This window comes from Chiloscyllium plagiosum, unplaced genomic scaffold (assembly GCF_037043375.1).
Source record: "Chiloscyllium plagiosum isolate Xiang-an unplaced genomic scaffold, Cpla_swu_hap1 HiC_scaffold_1, whole genome shotgun sequence".
In the NCBI taxonomy this organism is placed as follows: domain Eukaryota; kingdom Metazoa; phylum Chordata; class Chondrichthyes; order Orectolobiformes; family Hemiscylliidae; genus Chiloscyllium; species Chiloscyllium plagiosum.
The window spans coordinates 102,282,228-102,305,513 of NW_028270139.1; the positions used below are offsets into that span (position 1 = coordinate 102,282,228).

Below are 23,286 nucleotides of genomic sequence, written 5' to 3' on the forward strand. Positions count from 1 at the left end.
ATGCTCACACGCCTACTATTGTATCATCAGCAAATGTAATAAATTACACACACTTCTCTCTTCCAAATCATAAATATAGATAGTAAATGATTGAAGCCCCGGGACTGAACCTTGTGACAATTCAGTAGCTATTGCTTTCTAGTCTGGAATTTCTTTTTAATTCACTCATGAGACATGGGCATCCATGGCTGGCCAGCATGTCTCGCCTGTCCATGATTGGCCTTGATAAAGTGTCCTCTTGAACCACTGCAGTTCACGTGATCCACAATGTCCTTAGGGAAGGAATTCCAGGATTTTGAAGAAGCAACAGTGAAGGAGTGGTAATAGATTTCCAAATCAGGATAGGGAGTAGCTTCGGAGGTGAACTTGCATATGATGGTGTTCCCATGTATTTGGTGTCCTTATCCTTCAAGATGGAAATGAGGGTGGGTTTGAAAGGTGGCGTCAAAGGATCTTTAGTTAATTTCTGCAATGCATCTGGTAGATAGCAGCTGCTGAGCACAATTGATGGAGGCAGTGGATGTGATGCCAATCAAGCAGAATGGTGTCAAGCTTCTCGAGTGTTGTTGGTGCTGCACTCACCCATGCAGGTGAGGAGTATTCCATCACGCACCTGAGTTGCAGATGGTGAACAGGGTCTGGGGAGTCAGGAGGTGAGTTACTCACCACAATATCTTAGCTTCTGACCTGCTCTTGTAGCTACTGTGTTTATGTGGTGAGTCCACTTGAGTTTCTTGTCAATAGTAACCCCAGGATATTCATAGTGGGGGAAATTCAGTGATGGTTACACCATTCAATGTCAAGGGATGGTGGTTAGATTGTTTTTTATTGCAGAGGTTATTGTTTCAGTATCTGACGAGTGGCAAATGGCACAGAACATCATGCAAACATCAGCAAACATTCTGACTTCTGAATTTATGATGGAGGGAAGTTCATCGATGAAGCAGCTGAAGATGATTGGGCCCAGGACACTACCCTGAGGAAATCCTGCAGAAATATCCTGGAGATGAGATGAATGAACTACAAAACCATAACCATCTTGTGTTGCATCAGATATGACTCCAACTAGTGGAGAGTTTACCCTCTGATTCCAGTGTTACTGGGGCTCTTTGATGCCATACTTGGTCAAATGCAGCCTTGATGTCAAAGGCTGTCACTCTCACCTCACTTCTGGAATTTACCTCTTTTGTCCATGTTTGAACCAAGGATGTAATGAGTTGAGTGGTCCTGGCAGAACCTAAACTGGGTGTCACTGAGCAGGGTATTGCTGAACAGGAGCTGCTTGATAGCACTGTTGATGACACCGTCCATCACTTTATAGGATGGGATTATAATTGGCCAGGTTTGATTTGTCCTTTTATTTGTGTACAGAACATACCTGAGCAATTTTCTACATCATCTCGTAGATGCCAGTGTTGTAACTGTTGTTGAACAGTTTGGCTAAGGAAGCAACAATTCTGAAGTACAAGGCTTCAGTACTATTGCCGGAATGTTATCAGGGCCAATAGTTTTTGCATTATCCAGTATCTTTAACTGTTTCTTGATATGATGTAGATTGAATCAAGTTGACTGATGACTGGTATCTATAATGCAGGGGACCACTGGAGGAGGCAGAGATTGATCATCCACTTGGCACTGCTGACTGAAAATTGCTGTGAATGCTTCAGCCTTATCTTTTGCACTGATGACTTGGGCTATTCCATCATTGAGGATGGGGATATTTGTGGAGCCTCCTCCTCCAGTGAGTCGCTTAATTGTCCATCACCATCATAACTGGATGTGGCAGGACTGCAGATCTTAGATCTGATCCATTGGTTGTGGTAATTCTTAGCTCTAATACTTGCTGTGTGTTATATTTGGCATGCAAGTAGTCCTGTTTGGTAGCTTCACCAGACTGACACCTCATTTTTAGATATGCTTGGTGCTGCTCCTACCATGCCTTCCTGCACTCTCCATTGAACCAGGGCTGATCCTCTGGCTTGATGGTAAGGGTTAAGTGGAGAATATGATGGACCGTGAGGTTGCTGATTGTGCAATTCTGTATAATTCTGCTGCCATTGATGGTCCATAGTGCCTCATGGATGCCTAGTCTTGAGTTGCGAGATATATTTGAAGTTGTTCCAAATACCATAGAGATAGTACCACACAATACAATGGAGGGTATTCTCAATGTGAAGGCAGGACCTTGTTTTCACAAGGACTGTGCTTTATTGCCTATTCCCAGTTGCCTTTGAGAAGATGGCATTGAGCTGTGTGACAATGTTGCTCCTTTAATAAGATTATGTGAAAGACACAGACTCTGAAAAGTCTGGGATTCAGTGGCATCTCTCTTGGAATATCCACTTTACACCTGCTTCAAGCAACTAGCAAAGTTAGTGCTGGGCCACTTTCTTAAAATGTTTTGAGGGGGGTCTGGCCTGGTCCATAACAGCTACCTCTTAAACCACTGCAGGTCAGTTGCTGTAAGTAGACCCACAATGCTTTTAGGAAGGGAGTAATTACACTGACCCAGCAACACTGAATGACAGTATAATGTCAGAATGGTGAGTGGCTTGGAAATAAGCTTACAGGGGGTGGTGTTCTCATTTATCTGTTGCCCTTTTAGGCGGTAGTGTTTGTGGGTTTAGAAGGAGCCTTGGGGAATTTCTGCAGTACATCTTGTCGATAGTACACACTGCTTCGATGGTGGAGGGAGTGAACATTGTAGATGTAATGCCAAATGAGCAGGGTGTTTTGTCCTGATTGACACTAAGATACTTGGATGTTGATGGAGTTGCACTCAATCAGGCAAGTGGTGAGTCATAACTTGTACCTTGGAGATGGTGGACAGACTTAGGGAGTTACAAGAGTTCCTAGCTTCTGACCTGCATTTTCTTTTCACATATATGGCTTGTCCACTTCAGATTCTGATTAATGGTAAGCTAATGGATGTTGATGGAGCTCCAACAACCGTAACTATATTCCTTTGTGCTAGGTATGACACTAACCAGTGGAGAGTATTGTCCATGCCAAAACAGACTCTAGTTTTGCCATACTGAGAGTCAAATCAAACATAGGCAGGAAAGCAAATTTTAAGAAGAATTTAAAGTATCTGCAAAGGGAAATAGATAGGTTAAATGAGTAGCTAAAGTTAGGCAGATGGAGCACAACTGAAAGGTAGTATTGGAGAAATTAACGGTACTGAGGGTTAACAAATCCTGGGGACTCGATGACCTTCACCATAAGATGACGATTGAAATGGCTACGGAGATAGTGGTTTCGTAGTGATCATCTTTCAAAATTCTATTAATTCTGCAGTGGTCCCTGCAAATTTGAAGGTTACATATGTAATCCCACTGTTTAATAAAGGAAGGGAGAGAAAACAGGGAATTACCTTTTCGCTAGTCAGTAATTGGAAAAGTACTAGAATTTATTATAAAGATTAAATTAGATTCCCTACAGTATGGAAACAGGAACTGCACATCTTTGGACTATGGGAGGAAACCGGAGCACCCGGAGGAAGTCCACGCAGACACAGGGAGAATGTGCAAACTCCATACAGACAGTCACCCGAGGCTGGAATTGAACCTGGGGCCTTGGTGCTGTGAGGCACCAGTGCTAACCACTGAGCCACCGTGCCGCCCTAAGCCACTCTGCCGCCCTATAATCATAAAGATTATGATTACTGGATATTTACAAAATAACTGTTTGATTGGGCAGAGTAAACATGGATTTATGGAGGGTAAATCATGTTTGATAAACCTCTTTGCTATTCCTCCATGTTTGGTATCATTGGTCTAGTTTGCAAGTCTACTCTGTATTCAAGACTCATTTATATTTAGCACAAAAAGCAGTGATCCTAGAACTGTTCCGAGGGAACAACACTTCAGACTGTCAAAAAAGGTTTTCTGTCCTTCAGTCTGTTTCCATTTTGACACTGACTCATGTATTTGATTAGTCTCGATGGTATTAATTAGCCCTTTATACGGTCTTAATGAAGATGCTTTTTTTAAAATTCATTCAGGCAATATCCACCTTATTTCTGTCATAACTTCCCTTTTACTTCATCAAAACATTCAATGAAGTTAGTGAAGCACAATCTTTTTACATATCCATGCTGACTATGCTCAGCTTACTCAAGTACTCGAAGTGTCTCTTTATTTCTTCCTGATTGTTTTAAAATCTTACCCATGACTGTTTAGTTAAATTAAGTGGCCTGCAGCTGCAGTTTCATGATTTCTCAAATAAGGTGTCACATTTGCCACGATCCAATAGTTTGGCACTTTCTGTATACTTAGAGAAGATACTTCTGCTTACCCCAGCAATCTGCAATGCATACCACAAGGGTGCCAACAAGGGTGGTGCTTTTGATGCCTGGCATACTGACCTTTACAGTACAGCCTAACTCCCAGGGAACATGACCCTGGGAGTTGTGGGCGGCACGGTGGTACAGTGGTTAGCACTGCTGCCTCACAGCACCAAAGACCTGGGTTCAATTCCCGTCTCAGGTGACTGCCTGTGTGGAGTTTGCACGTTCTCCCTGTGTCTGCGTGAGTTTCCTCCGGGTGCTCCGGTTTCCTCCCACAGTCCAAAGATGTGCAGCTCAGGTAAATTGGCCATGCTAACTTGCCCGTAGTGTTAGGTAAGGGGTAAATGCAGGGGAATGGGTGGGTTGCGCTTCGGCGGGTCGGTGTGGATTTATTGGGCGGAAGGGCCTGTTTCCACACTGTAAGTAATCTAATCTAATCTAATCAGTCTTGTCCATCCCTGAGCCATGATTCTGTAATTGCTGTGATGACCCCGTCAGGGAACACAAGGCCACTGTGTTCACAATGGTTACTAATTACATTTCATCTGGTGATCTCACCTCCCACTGCCTCCAAGCTCATAGTCTCCCAACCCTGCACAGTCCACTTCTTCCAAACAGGACTGCCTGGGTGGATCCATTGTTTCTGCCTGTTCCTGCCCCATAGAATTTGATTTTTTTCTCCCCTTGTCCAGTCCCTTCCCACTTCGATCTGCGAATCTTCTAATACTTTCCAATATTTTCAGAATTTCCAGTTCCCAGGCACCAGCTGCCTTCTCTTCATCCTTCACATGTCCATCCTCCATCAGGATGGTCTTCGGGTTCTCTGCTACTTCCTGGAAAAAGGCCTGAACTGTCCCCATCTACCACCATGCTCTCCTATCCACGGACGAGCTCATTCTGACTCTGAACAGCTTCTCTTTTAACTCATCATATTTTCTTCAAGTCAGTGTGGTCATGGATACCTGCATTAATCCCAGTTATGCCAGTCTCTTTGTGGGGTACATGGAACACTCCTCCTTCTAGCCCACGCACAACTCTCTCTCTCCGGCATATCAATAATATCATTGGTGCTGCTTCCTTCTCTCGCTCAGATTAGAAACGTTTATCTATTTCACTTCCAATTTCAACCCCATTGTCACTTTCACTGGTCTATTTCTGACTCCGCACTTCCCTTTGTCGACATCTATTTGCATTTCAGGGGATAGGTTGGCCACTAATATCCACTACAAACCTATTGACTCTCACAGTTACCTTGACTATATATCCTCACACCCTGTTTCCTGTAAAGACTCTGATGATGTTAACTTCGACAATGGGGTCTCCGAGATGTACACCTTCTTCCTCACACAAGGATTCCTCATCACCATGGTTAACAGGATCCTTAGCTGGTTTGAACCCATTTCCAGCACTTCAGCCCTCACACCCTCTCTTCATTCCCACAAACATGATAGAATCCCCTTGTCCTCACCTAGCATCTCATCTGCATCCACATCCATAGGATCAGCGACTGCCATTCCTGCCACATTTGGCAGGATGCCACCACCAGGCACATATTCCCCTCCAATAAATTGTCAGCCTTCCTCAGGGGCACTCCAGTGAACACTTCCTTCACTCTCAACACGGCTCCACAGCCCCATGGCACCTTTCCTTACAACTGCAGAAGATGTAACACCTGACCATTTATTTCCTTCCTTCTCACTATCCAACGTCCTAAATACATTTTTCAGGTGAAGCAGCACCTTACCTGACTTCACTCAATCTAGTCTGTTACATTACCTGCTCATGATATGATTTGCTTTATATTGGGGAAAGTGCGGACTGTGTGACTGCTTTGCAGAATACCTACGTTCTGTCCTCAAAAAAGATTCTGAGCTTCCAGTTACCTGCCACTTCAACACATCACCGTGTTCCCTGGCCAACATCTCTGCCTCAGGTTTGCTACAGTGTTCCAGCAAAGTTCAGCGCAAGCTGGAAGAACAGCACCACATTTTCCACTTGGGGACTCTGTAGCCTCTGGACTGAAAAATTCAATTTTAGGGCTTGAGCACTTTCTCCCATGTCCTTACCCTAACCCCCATAGACCAGGCTTTGTCATCACATTGGCTGCTACCACATACAACCCATTGTCAGATAATAAACCCCATTCTGGATTAGTGTTGCTGGAAGAGCACAGCAGTTCAGGCAGCATCCAAGAAGCAGCAAAATTGACGTTTCGCTGCTCCTTGGATGCTGCCTGAACTGCTGCTCTTCCAGCACCACTAATCCAGAATCTGGTTTCCAGCATCTACAGTCATTGTTTTTACCTCCTTAATAATCGACATTCACAACTCTTCATTCTCCCAGGCTGACCTTTACATATTCCTTTGCCCTCCCAACTGTTTCTCTTTCTCTCTCTGGGCTCTAGTTCCAACAATTGCTTACTCCTTACCCCTCCCCCACCCTACTTTCTGCATAAATACCAACCTTTCCAAACTACCATCATTTCCAAAGAAGAGATACTGGATTCGAAGTGATAACGCATTTCTCTCCACAGGTGCTGCCAGGCCTGCTGAATTTTTCCACAATTTCTGCTATTGTTTCTGATTTCTAGCATCTGCAGTACTTTTGTTTTTTGCAATGCATATTATTTGGACAAGGTGACCTACATCCATATTTTTCACCATATCTATTGCTTCTTCCTCATCTCAGTTCAAAAGGGTCATCCCTTCACTCTGAAGTTGTGCCCTCAGATCCTAGTCTCTCTTACTAATGGAAAAACCTTTCCACCTCCACTCTATCCAAGTGTCTCAGTATTCTGTGAGTTCGATAGATCACCCTTCACCATTATTGTACAGACTCAGATTCCTTAACTGTTGTTCAAATGACAAGCCTTTCATCCTCTGGATCATTTTTGTAATCCTCCTCTGAGCCCCCTCCAATGTCAGCACATCCTCTCTTAGCTATGGAACCCAAAACTGCTCACAAAACTGCTGAGATTGTATATGTCTGCTCTTATATTCTAGCCCTCTTGAAATGAATGCCAACATTACATTTGCCTTCCTAACTGCCAATTGAACCTTAAGAGAATCTTTAACTAGGACTCCCAGGTCCATTTGTGCTTCAGAATTTTGAAGTTTTTGCCCATTTAGAAAATAGACTCTGCCTCTAACCTACTTACCAGAGTACATAACCTCATATATTCCACATTGTATTCTATTTGACACTTCTTTGTCCATTTGTTTAGACTGTCCAAGTCCTTCAGCAGTCTCCCCACTCCTTCAACAATACCTGTCCCTCCACCTATCAATGTGTCATCTGCAAACTTAACAGCAGTGTCCCTAGTTCCTCCACACTGATTGTTAATGCATAATGTGAATTGTTGTGGTCTCAACACTGACACTTTCGGAACTCCATTAATCACTGGCTGTCATCCTGAAAAAGACTCCTTTATCCATATTCTCTGTCTTCTGCCAAACAGCCAATCATCTATCTCAGTTGGTAACTTGTCCCTAACACCATGGAGTGTGGTGCTGCATACCTATGAAGGCTTTATGCTCGAAACATTTATTCTCCTTCTCCTTGGATGCTGCCTGACCTGATGTGCTTTTCCAGCACCACACTCTCGTCTCTGATTTCCAGCACCTGCAGTCCTCACTTTCTCCTAACACCACGGAGTCTTATCTTATTTAGCAGCCTCCTGTAATAACACCTTGTGAAAGACCTTTTGGAAATCTGAATAGATCACAACTACTGGATTTCTTTTCTCTAACTTGCTCATTACCTTCTTAAAGAATTCTAGCAGTTTTGTCAGGCTTGTCCACACCTTGTCGAAGCCCTATTTTAACATGCACTTCCAAATACTGAAATCGCATCCTTAATAACAGACTCTCAAATCTTAACAACAACTGAGGTCAGGCTCTCGAGCCGACAGTTTCCTGTCTTCTATCTCCCTTCCATCTAAAAGTGGTGTTATATTATCCATTTTGTAGTCAGCCAGCACCCTTCCTGACTCCAGTGACTCTTGAAAGATCATCAATAACGCTTCTGATCCAGGTAATTTATCCACCTTCAGACCTATCAGCTTCCCCAGCACCTTCTCCTTAGTGACAGCCATAAACGTACCTCTTTTCCCTGGTTCTCTTGCAGTTCACGTGTGCTGCACACATCTTCCACTGATGCAAAGTACCTATTTAGTTCCTCCGTCATTTTTTTGGTCATTTCTACTTCTCCAACAACTGGTTGCTCTTGCCTTTCTCTTACCTTTTACAGATCCAAATAAAACTCTGACCATCACCTTTTATATGACGAGCCAACTTAATCCCATATTTCATCTTCTTCTGCCCTTATTGTATTTTTCAGTTGTCCGCTGCTGGTTATTTTAAGTCCTTCCAAGCCTCTGACTACCCACTAATCTTCACTGTGTTGCCCCTGCCTTTCTTCATCAGACATGTTTCCCTCATCCTCCCTTTAGTATGTTCAAAGTTTGTGCGAAGATTTGTAGCTCGGGTGCTCGTTGTTGTGGTTCTGTTCGCCGAGCTGGAAGTTTTTGTTGCAAACATTTCGTCCCCTGGCTAGGCGACATCATCAGTGCTTGGGAGCATCCTGCGAAGCGCTTCTTTGATGTTTCCTCCGGTGTTTATAGTGGTCCCTTTAGTATGCTTCTTCTTCTTCCTTGGAATAAATTTCTACTGGGTCTCCCAAATTAGCCTCCACAACTCCTGACATTGATGCTCAACAATCTTTCCTTCTAGGTTCCCCTTACAATCAACTGTGGCAAGCTCCTCCCTTGTGACTTTGAAGTTACCTCACTCATTCTAATGCCATTTCATCTGATTCCAGCTTCTCCCCCTCAAACTGCACAGTGAAAATTCTAGAGCATTGAGTAAAGGAGTTGGGAGGTCATGTTGTGAATGTACAGGACATTGGCTAGGCCACTTTTGGAATAGTGTGTGCAATTCTAATCTCTCTCCTATAGGAAGGATGTTGTGAAACTTGAAACGGTTCAGAAAAGATTTACAAGGATGTTGTTGGGGTTGGAGGGTTTGAGCAATAAGGAGAGGCGAAACAGGCTAGGCTGTTTTCCTTGAAGTGTTGGAGTCTGAGGGGTGACCTTATAGAGGTTTATAAAATCATGAGGGGCATGGATAGGATAAATACACAAGGTCTTTTCACTGAGGTGGGGGAGTCCAGACCCAGTGGGCATAGATTTAGGGTTACAGGGGAAAGATATAAAAGGGAACGAAGGGGCAACCTTTTAATGCAAAGGGTGGTGTGTGTATAGAATGTTCTGCCAGAGGAAGTGGTGGAGACTGGTACAATTACTGCATTTAAAAATCATCTAGAGGGACCAAGTGCTAGCAAATGGGACTAGATTAGGTTGGGATACCTGGTCGATACGGACGAGTTGGACCAAAGGGTCTGTTTCCGTGCTGCACACCTCTATGACTCTATGATATGGTCACTGTTTCCAGGGCTTTCCTTCACCTTAAACTCCAGAATAGAGTCTGCCTCATTACACGTCACAAAATACTGAATTACCTGTTCCACAAGCTGCTCAAAAAAAGCAACAAACATTCCATACATTATTCTTCTTGGATTCAACTACCAACCTGATTTTCCCAGTCCACTTGTTCATTGAAGTTCGCATGATTATAGTGCCTTTCATGCTTTTTCTATCTCCTGATTTATTTTCTTCCCCACATCCCAACTACTGCTGTACACAACTCCCCATCAGAGTTTTTTTTCCTTTCTCAACTTTACCCACACAGGTTCTATGCCTCTGACTCCATTTCACTTCTTGTTATCGATTTCATTTCTTTTCTTTTCACAAGGCAACCCTGCCTCCACTGCTTGTCCCTTTGGTGGGGCACATATCCTTGGATATTTCGTTCCCAGGAGAAACTGAGGACTGCAGATACTGGAGATCAGTCAAAAAGTGCAGTGCTGGAAAAGCACAGCCAGTCAGGCAGCATCCTAGGTACAGGAGAGCTGACATTTTGAGCATGAGCTTTACATCAGGAATTGGGAAGCAGAGGATGGTGGGGGGGGGCAATGGGGCTGACAGATAAGTGGGAGGGGGGTGGGACTGGGGGAAGGTAGCTGGGAATGCGATAGGTAGATGAAGGTGAGGGGTGATGGTGGTGAATTGGAGAGGAGGGTGGAGCAAATAGGTGGGAAGGGAGAACGACAAGTAGGACAGTTCAAGAGGACGATGCCGAGTTAGAGGGTCGAATCTGGGATAAGTTGGCGTGAGGAGAAATGAGTAAACTGGTGAAATCAACATAGGACTCTCCAACCTCACGGGATCAAAGGCAAAAGATGAGGCATTCTTCCTCCAGGCATCGGGGACAAGAGTTTGGTGATGGAGGAGGCCAAGAACACGCATGTCCTTGTCAGAGTGGGAGGGGGAGTTTGAAGTAGTCAGCCATAGGACGGTGGGATTGATTGGTGCACGTGTCCAAGAGATGTTCCCTCAAACGTTCACAGAGCAGGAGGGTTGATTGGTGCGTGTCCCCCAGACACATGCACCAATCAACCCCAATGCCCTGTGGTCGAATATTTCAACTCACCCTCCGACGCTGCCAAGGACATGTCTGGAGGAAGCATGCCTCATCCTCCGCCTTGGGACTCTCCAACACACGGGATCAATGTTGATTTCACCAGTTTACTCATTTCCCCTCCCCCCAACTTATCCCAGATCCGACCCTCTAACTTGGCACCGCCCTCTTAAACTGTTCTTACCTGTCTATCTCCCATCGCACCTATCCGCTCCACCCTCCTCTCCGACCTATCACCATTACCCCTCACCTTCATCTACCTATCACATTTCCAGCTACCTCCCCATGAGCCCCACCCCCATCCCATTTATCTCTCAGCCCCGTTGGGTCCCCCAGCCCCGCATCCCTGATGAAGAGCTCATGCTGAAACTAGACTCCCCTGTTCCTCAGATGCTGCCTGACTGGCTGTGATTTTCCAGCACCAAACGTTTGACATATTTCGTTCCCAGCCCGGATTCCCTTGCAACCACTTCTCTGTGACACCCGCAACATCGTACCTTCCAATTTTAATCTGCACTACAAGCTCATTTAACTTGTTACATATACTGTGCGCATTTAAGTATGACATCCTCAGTCCTGCGAAGAAAATGAGGACAGCAGATGCTGAAGATCAGAGTCGAGAGTGTGGTGTTGGAAAAGCACAGCCAGTCAGGCAGCATCCGAGAAGCAGGATAATCAACGTTTTGGGCATAAGCCCTTCATCAGGAATGTGGCTTGTGGGTCGGAGTTGAGAGATAAATGGGAGGGGTGTGGGGTGGGGTTGGGGAGTGGTCGCTAGGAAAGCAATAGGTGGATGAAGATGAGGGAGAAGGTGATAGGTCAAAGCGGGTAGTGATGGATTGGTCCGGAGGGCGGTGCTGAGACTTGGGACTGGGATAATGCTGGGGGAGGGGAAATGAGGAACCTGCCGAAATACACATTTATCCTGTGTGGTTGCAGCGTCCCAAGGTGGAATTAAGGCCCTCCTCCTCCAGGATTTAGGTGATAATGGTTTGGCGATGGAGCAGGCCCAGGACCTGCAAGTCCTTGATGGATTAGGAGGGGGAGTTGAAGTGTTCAGCCATGGAGCGATGGGGTTGGTGGGTGCGGGTGCCCCAGAGATGTTCTCTGAAACGATCCGCAAGAAGGCGTCCTGTCTCACTGATGTAGAAGAGACCTTACCGGGTGCAATGGATACAGTAGATATACTGATAGGGGTGGGGAGGAAAATATATCTCTGGTGGTGGGGTCCATTTGGAGGTGGCGGAACTGGCAGAGGATGATGTGTTGTATGTGGAAGTTGGTGGGATGGAAGGTGAGAATCAGGGGGGGGTTCTGTCCTTGTTGCGCTGGGAGGGATGGAGTTCAAGGGCGGTGGTCCATGAAGTGGAGGAGATATGCTGGAGGGCATCGTCAACCACATGAGAAGGGAAGTTGCTATCGTGGAAGGAGGAAGCCATCTGGGACTTTCTGAGGTGGAACTGGTCATCCTGGGAACAGGTGCGGCGGAGGCACAGGAGTTGGGAATAAGGGATGGCATTTGTACAGGAGAGAGGGTGGAAGGAGGTATAGTCTAGGTAGGTGTCAGTCCTCAGTCCTGCGTTGACTACTCCCTTATCTGCTGTGCTTCATGTTAAATTTCTGACCATTTCTGTACTCACTGTCCTATTACTTGTTCTAGAAACTGCTATAATTTCTGCTGAGCTCTCCTCCCCTCTTTAATGTGTTACATAATTTTGCATGCAACTGAATGTCCTCCCCACTTAAGGCAGGTGGAGTGCGCCCCATCAGAACAGTACCTCCTTCTCCAGTACTGGTGCCAATGTCCAATGAATTCAAACCCATTTCTCCCACATCAATCTTTGAGTAACAAGCTTATCTCTGTAATCTTGTTGACCTGTGCTAATGTGCTCATGGCTCAGGTCGTAATCCAAATATTATTACCTTTTTGGTATCCTTCCTCATTTAGCCCCCAGCTGCACATATTCCCTCAGCAAACTTCTTCCCACTTTCTACTTACATTGTTGTACCTTTTACTCCAAGTTCCTCTGCAGTCCAGTTAAGATATCCTGAATGTGTGCACACGCAAGTCAACACAGTACTCTCAATCCTGACCACACTGAAGAGTGTCTCTTTCCCTGCACTGTCTGTACTGTCCATAATTACAACTACATTTTACTTTGCTCGCCCATCTTGAATGGCTTCCTATACCACAGTGCTAAGGTCAGTTTGCTCATCCTCCATTTAGGCTCCAATCTCATCCACACAGGGAGCAAGAATCTCAAAACTGTTTGATAAGCTCAAGGCTGAGGCTCTTTTGGCACTTCTGCCTGGATCCCTTGACTTATTGTAGTCACACCCTCCTGTCCCGACCACTGATCAATTTTGACTGCTGGTGACTTAACCTGAGGGTCACCACACCTCAGGCAACGGGAGAGGTTGAGAAACAGAATCAACCTCAGCTGGTGTGGAAATTGAACTCATGCTGTTCACATCATTTGGCATCGCAAACCAGACATCCAGCCAAGTGAAGACTGTTGAATACTGAACATAATATATCTTGAACGAGCTGTATGAGACTGAGTCAGTCATCCATCCAGGATGTGATCAGGATGGAAGAAGTGATGACCTTGCTAAGGGCATGGAAATCCGAGGTGAGGGATAGGTTCAGAATATTAAGTCACAATGGTGTTCTATGGAGTCAGAGATTTACAGCACAGAAACAGACCCTTCGGTCCAACCTGTCCATGCTGACCAGATATCACAACCTAAACTAGTCCCACCTGCCAGCACACGGCCAATATCCCTCCAAACCTTTCCTATTCATAAACCCATCCAAATGCCTCTTAAATGTTGCAATTGTACCAGCCTCCACCATTTCCTCTGGAAACTCATTCCATACACATATCACCCTCTGCGTGAAAAAGTTGCCCCTTAAGTCTCTTTTATATATTTCCCCTCTCACCCTAAACCTATGCCCTCTAGTTCTGGACTCCCCGACCCCAGGGAAAAGACTTTGCCTATTTACTCTATCCATGCCCCTCATAATTTTGTAAACCTCTATAAGGTCACCCCTCAGCCTCTGACGCTCCAGGGAAAACAGCCCCAGCCTTTTTTAGCCTCTCCCTGCTCAAGTCCTCCAACCCTGGCAACATCCTTGAAAGGGTTCAGAAAAGATTTACAAGTTTCACAATATCTTTCCATAGGAAGGAGACCAGAATTGCATGCATTATTCCAACAGTGGTCTAACAAATGTCCTGTACAGCTGCAACATGACCTCCGATCTCCTGTACTCAATATTCCGACTGATAAAGGGAAGCATACCAAACGCCTTCTTCACTATCCTATCGACCTGCGACTCCACTATCAAGGAGCTATGAACCTGCACTCCAAGGTCTCTTTGTTCAGCAACACACCCTAGGACCTTACCATTAAGTGTTTAAATCCTGCTAAGACTTACTTTCCCAAAATGCAGCACTTTGCATTTATCTAAACTAAACTCCATCTGCCACTTCTCAGCCATCTGACCAAGATCCTGTTGTAATCTGAGGTAACCCTCTTCGCTGTCCACTACACCTCCAATTTTGGTGTCATCTGCAAACTTACTAACTGTAACTCTTCTGCTCACATCCAAATCATTTAAATAAATGACGAAAAGTAGTGGGCCCAGCACCGATCCCTATGGCACTCCACTGGTCATCGGCCTCCAGTCTGAAAAACAACCCTCCACCACCACTCTCTGTCTTCTACCTTTGAGCCAGTCCTGATTCCAAATGGCTAGTTCTCCTTGTATTCCATGACATCTAACCTCGTTAACCAGTCTCCCATGGGGAACCTAGCCAAACACCTTACTCAAGTCCATATCGATCACATCTACCGCTCTGCCCTCATTAATTCTCTTTGTTACTTCTTCAAAAAATTCATCACGTTTGTTAGAAATGATTTCCCATGCACAAAGCCATGTTGACTATCCGTAATCAGTCCTTGCCTTTTCAAATACATGTACATCCTGTCCCTCTGGATTCCCTCCAACAACTTGCCCACCACCGATGTCAGGCTCACTGGTCTATATTTCCCTGGCTTGTCCTTACCACCCTTCTTAAACAGTGGCACCAAGTTAGCCAAACTCCAGTCTTCCGGCCCCTCACCTGTGACTAATGATGATACAAATATCTCAGCAAGAGGCCCAGCAATCACTCCCTAACTTCCCACAGAGTATCAAGTATGGAAGTATGCTTAGGGGCTAAGGTTTGCTCTTTTGAGTATTCAATATGATTTGGGACCTGAGGAAATTATTGCAGTTTGAATACATTTAAACAATAATAAAAGAAAATGTTTTTATCACTTAAGTAGAATAATTAGCAAATGCTAAACTGCATGTTATACACAAGTGAAGATACAAAATAAATATCACAAACTGGACTATGTACCTCATTCCTTTTTTGTCACGATAATCTAATTCAGAGCTGTGAACTGAATCAGTATACGAGTCCCGTGAACCTTCTTGGAGCTGTGGCCGTGATGTAACTGGAAACTGATGTACAGATGCATTGGGTTGGGAAGTGGTATGGTAGGGTGGTGGAATGCTGTTACTGGTCTCGCTACGATAATCACTATCTCTATCATCAACAGCACTATCAGGATCTTCAAATGCTGAAATAAAAAACAAAAGAAAACATTCACATCGATAATCTATGACATGTTCAGTTAGATAGGGGTGCAATCGTTCAGGTTTTACTTAAAAATAAACTATTTTGTCTACTTTAGAAGGCAAGTCAAATCAACAGACAACATGAAAATATCCTTAGACCAAAGCACCATTTTCAGCCTACAGGATTTTTAAAGCAATATTAAACTAAATGAAGAAACCTGTTTTAAACTAAATATTCTATACTCTGCACATCAAAACAAAGAGGTAAAACATTTTAATTTTCACTTACAGTCAGTTGTTTAATTACACAGAAATCAGGTATTTCATCTAAATTTCAAATTACAACTCTTTCTGATGCTATGATGTGCAGATATCAAAGCAAAACTGTAGCTTTGAGAGGGTTCATGCATGCTCTATTTGATAAAATTCATGCATACATTATTTTTCTTGTCATTCTTCAAATACAATAAAAGGAAAACAAACATATAATGATTGCACATCGCACGTGGCAGAGAAGGAAAGCAAGCTATGCTGATAGCAACTACATGAGGAAAAAATGTAATCATACAATGAGGGATGTATGTATCCCCTATTTGCATGAATACTCCAGTTCTCTCCAGTTGGAGCATGCTAATGTAGAAGTCAAGGTACTTGTGAGCAATAAATCATTACATACTTTGCTGCTCTCCCCATCCGAAATAACTCCAATTGCCTGGTGGATGCAAATGTTGGCAAAGAAGGGGAAAAAGAAGACTTCAGCAAAACAAGGGGTATAACTGTCTTTGTTCTAGATAGAAATCTTAATGTTTTATCTCCTTGCTAATACAATGATGCAAAATAGCATAACAATTTGAAAATAAAGTTGTTTCACTACAGCCTGGCAATTGTTAAGAGTAATGTTATAATCCAAGCATGTATCTCTTCTCCTTCCTTCCCATGTCAAGGTACTTTAAATCAGAGAACAACTTAAAAATTTTGATGTTTCTTGTATGTGTGCGTATTGACTAAATACAAACTAGATTATTGTATTATTCCAGAGCAAAGTTGTTCAACAATTGACCTAAAACGATATTCTTAATTTCATTAAGAAACATTGTTCAATATGATTAATAAGAATTTATATTCAGGTGACAAAGAATTGTTGCATCAATATTCTGCTCAACAGAATTATAGAAATGGTATTTCATTCAAATTTCCTCACAAATTACAAGACATTCTCACAGTATAGACCAAAAAAAACTTCATTCAGCTATTTCTTAGGGCATTTCTGGTTGGTTGAAAGTATTGGTTGGAGAACCTTCAGTTTGCACATGGTATTTATTAAACAGAGACTTGGAGGTGGAGAAACCTAATATAAACTTGTATTTGTAGAAATACAGTTTTACTGCACATGAATCCTGCAGATCCTGAAGTGCCATTCAGAATTACATTTGTTATGCTTGAAAACATTAGTTGCATGACCAATTACACAGAGGTTTTAAAAGATTATAAAGCTTGTAACCAGTAGGGAGCAAAAGGGGAATCAAGGCATACATAGTTTTAAAGATCAGCAAAACATGATTTGAAAAGATGATGTTAGAAAACTTTTCGTTAATTTAAGCACAGATAGCAGGTTTTCTTACCCAGACAAAAGCCAAGTTGCTAAGAAAGGCAACCGGCTGATTCTGATTGCCCTGCATTCATTTAACATTTGACAGGACAGAAATTAATAAAGGGCAGGACTTCTGGCCTGTTACAGATCTCTGTGGCAAATTTTATAATGGACCCTAAAAGTTTGCCAATGACAGATGCTACCTGGCCAATAGTTACTGTTTTTGTTTACCTCCATTTGTTATTAAGTGTTTTTTATTTCTCTTTGTGAGTCAAGTTATTCTAACGCTGGAAGCTTTACAATTTTCTTTAACTTTTCCAGAATAGAAGGATTGTTGGGAGATTAGTAATAGTGGCTCTATCTTTGTAGTTACTTCCTTTACTTCCTCGGTGCAACCCATCATGTCTAGAGGAATTATCAGCCTTTAGTCTCATTCATTTCCAAGTATGTATTCTCTCATGACAGTTTATTTGCTCCCTCCAACCCAATGTAGTCCTTGATGACGTAGTTTTTTTTGCTACTAGTGTTCTCTCCTGTGAAGACTGATGCAAGTATTTGTTCAACTCCTTTGCCATTCCCTGATTTCCCCATAATTATTTGCTCAGCCTCATGTTCTAAGCGATCTACATTAACTCTGTCCTCTTTCTTCCTTTCTATACGTTTAAAGAGGCCTTTCCAGACTGGTTTTAGATTACTTGCTATTTTATCTTCTTTATTACTTTTGGTCATCTTTTGTTGGCTTTTAAACTTTGACTACTCTACTTTACCAGTAATCATTGGCTCATTGTATGTTTTTTACTCCCCCAATTTAAGCATCTGCAAATGTATGAAATGCAGGCAAAGCAAGATCATTCCATCATTCAATCCATTTCATAATGCATCCTTGTGCTATATTTCCAAACTGCTATAATGCTAACTTCAAAGGCTGCATATAGCGACACTTCTAATCCCAGGTAATGAAGATGCAAAAACAAAAATTGATGGTGAAAGTTGGGTCTGACAGCATCTGTGGAAGAAGGCAAAGTTAACATTGAGTCCAGTGACTCTACCAGAACTAAAAATCACACAACACCCGATTATAGTCCAACAGGTTTATTCGAAGTACAAGCTTTTGGAGCACTGCTCCTTCGATAGGTAGCTCCCTGAAGGAGCAGCGCTTTGAAAGCTTGTACTTCCAAACAAACCTGTTGGACCATAACCTGGTGTTGTGTGATTTTTAACTTTGTCCACCTCAGTTCAACATCGACACCTCCACATCAATATACATCAGAACTGTGATAAGCTGGGGAAAAGACAGCATTCCACAAGATACATTGCAGCTGGGACACTTTGGTTCATTCCTCTTCCATTTCTCCTCATACCACCTTCCTGTAAAAACACAGGAGGTGCAACACCTGCTCACTTACATCCTCTTTCCTCACCATACAAGGTCCCAGACATGCCTGTACACTATTCAATCTAGTGTACTGTATTCACTGTTCACAGTTGATCTCCACTACAATGGGAAGACGAAATGCAGACTGGGTGACCATTTTGCAGAAGATCCACATTCTGTGGGCGGCACGGTGGCACAGTGGTTAGCACTGCTGCCTCACAGCGTCAGAGACCCGGGTTCAATTCCCGCCTCAGGCGACTGACTGTGTGGAGTTTGCACATTCTCCCCGTGTCTGTGTGGGTTTCCTCCGGGTGCTCCGGTTTCCTCCCACAATCCAAAAGATATGCAGGTCAGGTGAATTGGCCATGCTAAATTGCCCATAGTGTTAGGTAAGGGGTAAATGTAGGGGTAGGGGTATGGGTGGGTTGCGCTTCGGCGGGGCGGTGTGGACTTGTTGGGCCGAAAGGCCTGTTTCCACACTGTAAGTAATCTAATCTAATCACTTTGAGCTTCCAATTACTTGCCACTTCAACACACATGTTCCCATACCAACATTTCTGTCGCAGGTTTGCTGCAGTGTTCTCATGAGCCTCAGCGCAAGCTCAAAGAACAATATCTCATTTTCTGCTTCAGGATCCTGCAGCCCCTTACAACTTAACATTGAGTTCAGTAATTTTACAGCCTGATTTCATCCTTCCAAGATTTGAATTCACCCCACACCCGGTCCTGTTATGACATAGAGTCATAGAATCATACATGGTTTGCCTTTTGCACAGTTGCCTATTCTCACCTATTCCTAGGCCTACTATCACATTATACGGGTTTTCAATACAACTCACCTATTCTCTCCTATGTTTAGCTCTTATTATCACTTATTCGGCTTTTCTTCTGTCCTGTATGCTATCCATATCTTCATGCTTTCGTACCTCTTTCATATTTCTCTCTCTCTGGGCTCTGGTTCTACCTTTTCTATCACCTCTCCCCTTCCCACCCCATCCTTCCACAACTTTGCATTATAGCAGCTTGGAAATATAGCACAAGGATGCATTATGAAATGGATTGAATGATGATATCAGGATGGAATGATCTTGCTTTGCCTGCATTTCATACATTTGCAGATGCTTAAATTGGGGGAATAAAAAACATACAATGAGCCAATGATTACTTTTTCACCACTTTTTCCGAGCTGCTAACAGTTCTGATGAAGAGTCACTGGTCTCAAAATGTTTAACTCTATTTTCTTCCCACAGATGCTGTCAGATGCTGAGTTTCGCCAGCAATTTCTGTTTTTGTTTCAGATCTCCAGCATCAGCAATTTTGTTTTTATTGTAAGGAAGGGAGATATCTGCCCGTAAAGGACATGTATGAGCCAGATGAAAATTAGGGCAATTGATAATGGTTTCATGGTCATTTTTAAACTTTTAATTCTAGATTTTTACTGATTGCAAATTCCATCATCTGCCATAATGCAATTTGAATCCAAGTCCACTGAATATTACCTGGGTCACTGGATTACTAGCTCAACAACAATATCCTTACACTATCTCCTTGTGTTCGAAGGAACTTCAAACAATTATTACTACTCAGGGAAAAGTTCTCGGAAAACTAATGGAACAAAAATCGGACAAGCCCCCTGGATCAGATGACCTGCAATCTGAAGAGTAAGATGCAGAGATAATGGATACATTGGTTGTAATCTTCGAAAGTCGTTGAGAAGGAAAACAGTGTGTTAGCTTTTATTGGTAGAGGGATTCAGTTTCGGAGTGATTACATCATACTGCAGCTGTACAAAACTCTGGTATTGCTGCACTTGGAGTTTTGCGTGCAGTTCTGGTCGACACATTACAGGAAGGATGTGGAAGCATCGGAAAGGGTGCAGACTAGATTTCCTAGGATGTTGCCTGGTATGGAGGGAAGGCCTTATGAGGAAAGGCTGAGGGACTTGAGGCTGTTTTCGTTGCAGAGAAGAAGGATAAGAGGTGACTTGATAGGGGCATACAGGATGATCAAAGATTAGATAGGGTGGAGAGTGGGAGCCCCTTTCCTCGGATGCCCTTTTCAAGAAGGGAGACAAAAAGCACAAAACTGCAATCATCCTAAAATCTGTCATTTGGAAAATGTTGGAAGTCATTAAAAAGAAAGTAGTAGCAGCATAGGACAAGAATTAATGGCCTTTTAGAAAGAAAAGATGCTGGTTTGGCCTACACAGTACTCGTGTGGATATGTATAACTTAATTGCAGTGTCAGTTGTAATTTGAAATCACCTAGTAACTTACGGTGAAAAAGCAGATGAGTGGACTAGGTAATGTTGCAAATTTAAAGTGCAGGCATGATGGACTGAATGGCCTCCTTCTATGCTGTAACAGTTCTGTGGTTCTGTGAAATCACTTCAAATCTACACCCGTTCATCTTGCAGACCTTTGGAGTGTATGCTTTGACCAATTGGGAAGCTGAAGTTGTGATAAAAAATGTCTTTTTCCTTCGAATCTTGTTAGAACATAGAACAGTACAGCACAGTACAGGCCCTTCGGCCCTCCATGTTATGCTGACCTTTTATCCTTTTCTAAGATCAAACTAACCTACATAACTTTTCACTATCATCTATGTGCCTATCCAAGAGTCTCTTAAATGTCCCTAATGTATCTGACCCTACTACCACAGCTGGCAGTACATTTCACGCACCCAACACTCTAGGTAAATAACCGACCTCTGACATCTCCCCAAACCTTCCTCCAATCACCTAAAATTACGCCTTGTCGTGATAGCCGTTTCCGGCCTGGGAAAATGTCTCTGGCTATCTGCTCCTCTCATCATCTTGCACACCTCTATCAAATCACCTCTCATCCTCCTTTGCTCCAATGAGAAAAGGCCTAGCTCCCTCAACCTTTCTTCATAAGCCATGCCCTCCAATCCAGGCAGCATCCTTGTCAATCTCCTCTGCACTCCCTCTAGAGCTTCCACATCCTTCTGATAATGAGGTCACCAAAACTGAACACAATATTCAAGCATGATCTAACCAGGGCTTTACAGAGTTGCAGCATAACATCATATCTCTTAAACTCAATCCCCTTGCTAATAAAAGCCACCACACCCATACACCTTCTCAACAGCCCTATCAACTTGGGTGGCAACTTTGAGGGATCTATGGACGTGGACCCCAAGATCCCTCTGTTCCTCCACACTGCCAAGAATCCTACTTTTAACCTTGTAATCTGAATTCAAATTCGACCTTCCAAAGTGTATCACTTCACACTTTTCCAGGTTGAACCTCATGCCACTTCTCAGACTAGTTCTGCATCCTGTCAATGTCCTGTTGCAAAATACAACAGCGCTCCACACTATCCACAACTCCACCAACCTTGTGTCATCAGCAAACTTACTAACCCACCATTCTACTTCCTCATCCAAGTCATTTATAAAAATCACAAAGAGCAGAGGTCCCAGAACAGATCTTTGCAGAACACCACTGTCACCGAGCTCCAGGCTGAATAATTTCCATCTACTACCGAACTTTGTCTTCTGTGGGCCAGGCAATTCTGTATCCAGATAGCCAAATTTCCCTTTATCCAATGCTTCCTTACTTTCTGAATGAGTCATCCATGGGGAACCTGATCACATGCCTTGCTAAAATCCATATACACCACATCCGTGTGGGCGGCACGGTGGCTCAGTGGTTAGCACTGCTGCCTCACAGCGCCAGACACCCGGGTTCAATTCCCGCCTCAGGCGACTGTGTGTGGAGTTTGCACATTCTCCCTGTGTCTCCAGGTGCTCCGGTTTCCTCCCCCAATCCAAAAATGTGCAGGTTAGGTGAATTGGCCATGCTAAATTGCCCGTAGTGTTAGGTGAAGGAGTAAATGTAGGGGAATGGGTCTGGGTGGGTTGTGCTTCAGCGTGTCAGTGTGGACTTGTTGGGCCGAAGGGCCTGTTTCCACACTGTAAGTAATCTAATCTAATCTGATCCTCTGCTATACCTTTATCAATGTGTTTTGTCACAAATAATTCACAATGTCTTATGAGGTATGACCTGCCCCTCACAAAGCCATGCTGACTAACCAAGCTAACCATGCTTTTCCAAATATTCATAAATGCTGTCTTTCAGAATCCTCTCCAATAATGTGCCCACCAACAACGTAAGACTGACTGGTCTGTGTTCCCAGGGTTTTTTCCTATTCCCTTTCATCAACAAGGAAATAACATTTGCCACCGTCCAAACATCTGGTAGTACTCCAGTGGACAGTGAGAACACAAAGGTCATCGCCAAAGGCGCAGCAATCTCTTCCTTCGCTTCCTTTAGTAACCTTGCATATACCCTTCTGGCTCAGGGGACTTAACTATACTTATGTTTTTCAAAATTTCCAGCACATCCTCCTTCTTAACATTAACCTTTTGAGCGCATCAGTCTGTATCATGCTGTCCTCACAAATGACAAGGTCTCTCTCACTAATAAGTACTGAAACAAAGGATTAACTAAGGACCTCCCTTACCTCCTCCAACTCCAGGCACAAGTTCCCTGCATTATCCCTGATCAGTCCTACCCTCAATCTGGCCATCCTCTTGTTCCTCACATAAGTATAGAATGTCTTGGGGTTTTCCTTAATCCTACAAACCAAGGCTTTTTCATGCCCCCTTCTAGCTCTCCTACATCCATTCTTCAGTTCCTTCCTGGCTACTTTGTAAACCTCTCGAGCCACTCTGATCATTGCTTCTTCAACTTTAAGACAGCTTCTTTCTTCCTCTTGACTCGATGTTCCACATCCCTTGTTATCCAAGGTTCCTTCACCCTACCATCCCTTCCCTGCCTCACTGGGACAAACCTATCCGGTACTTGTAGCAAGTGCTCCCTAAACAACCTCCACATTTCTG

At 43.6% G+C, this 23,286-nt stretch overlaps 1 protein-coding gene across 12 annotated transcripts in view; it reads right to left on the reverse strand.

Moving 5' to 3' along the window:
* Positions 1-23,286, reverse strand: part of unc13bb (unc-13 homolog Bb (C. elegans)) — a 640,614-nt gene that overhangs the window by 238,536 nt on the left and 378,792 nt on the right. For 7 of the 12 annotated variants that reach the window (XM_087989458.1, XM_087989467.1, XM_087989462.1 and 4 more), the window contains 2 exons: positions 16,131-16,166; positions 15,234-15,456 (listed from right to left, as the gene is read on the reverse strand). In XM_087989458.1, coding sequence (XP_087845584.1) covers positions 15,234-15,456; positions 16,131-16,166 — 259 coding nt within the window. The remainder of the gene's footprint in view (positions 1-15,233; positions 15,457-16,130; positions 16,167-23,286) is intronic. The other 5 variants (XM_087989459.1, XM_087989470.1, XM_087989478.1 and 2 more) reach the window with 1 other exon arrangement.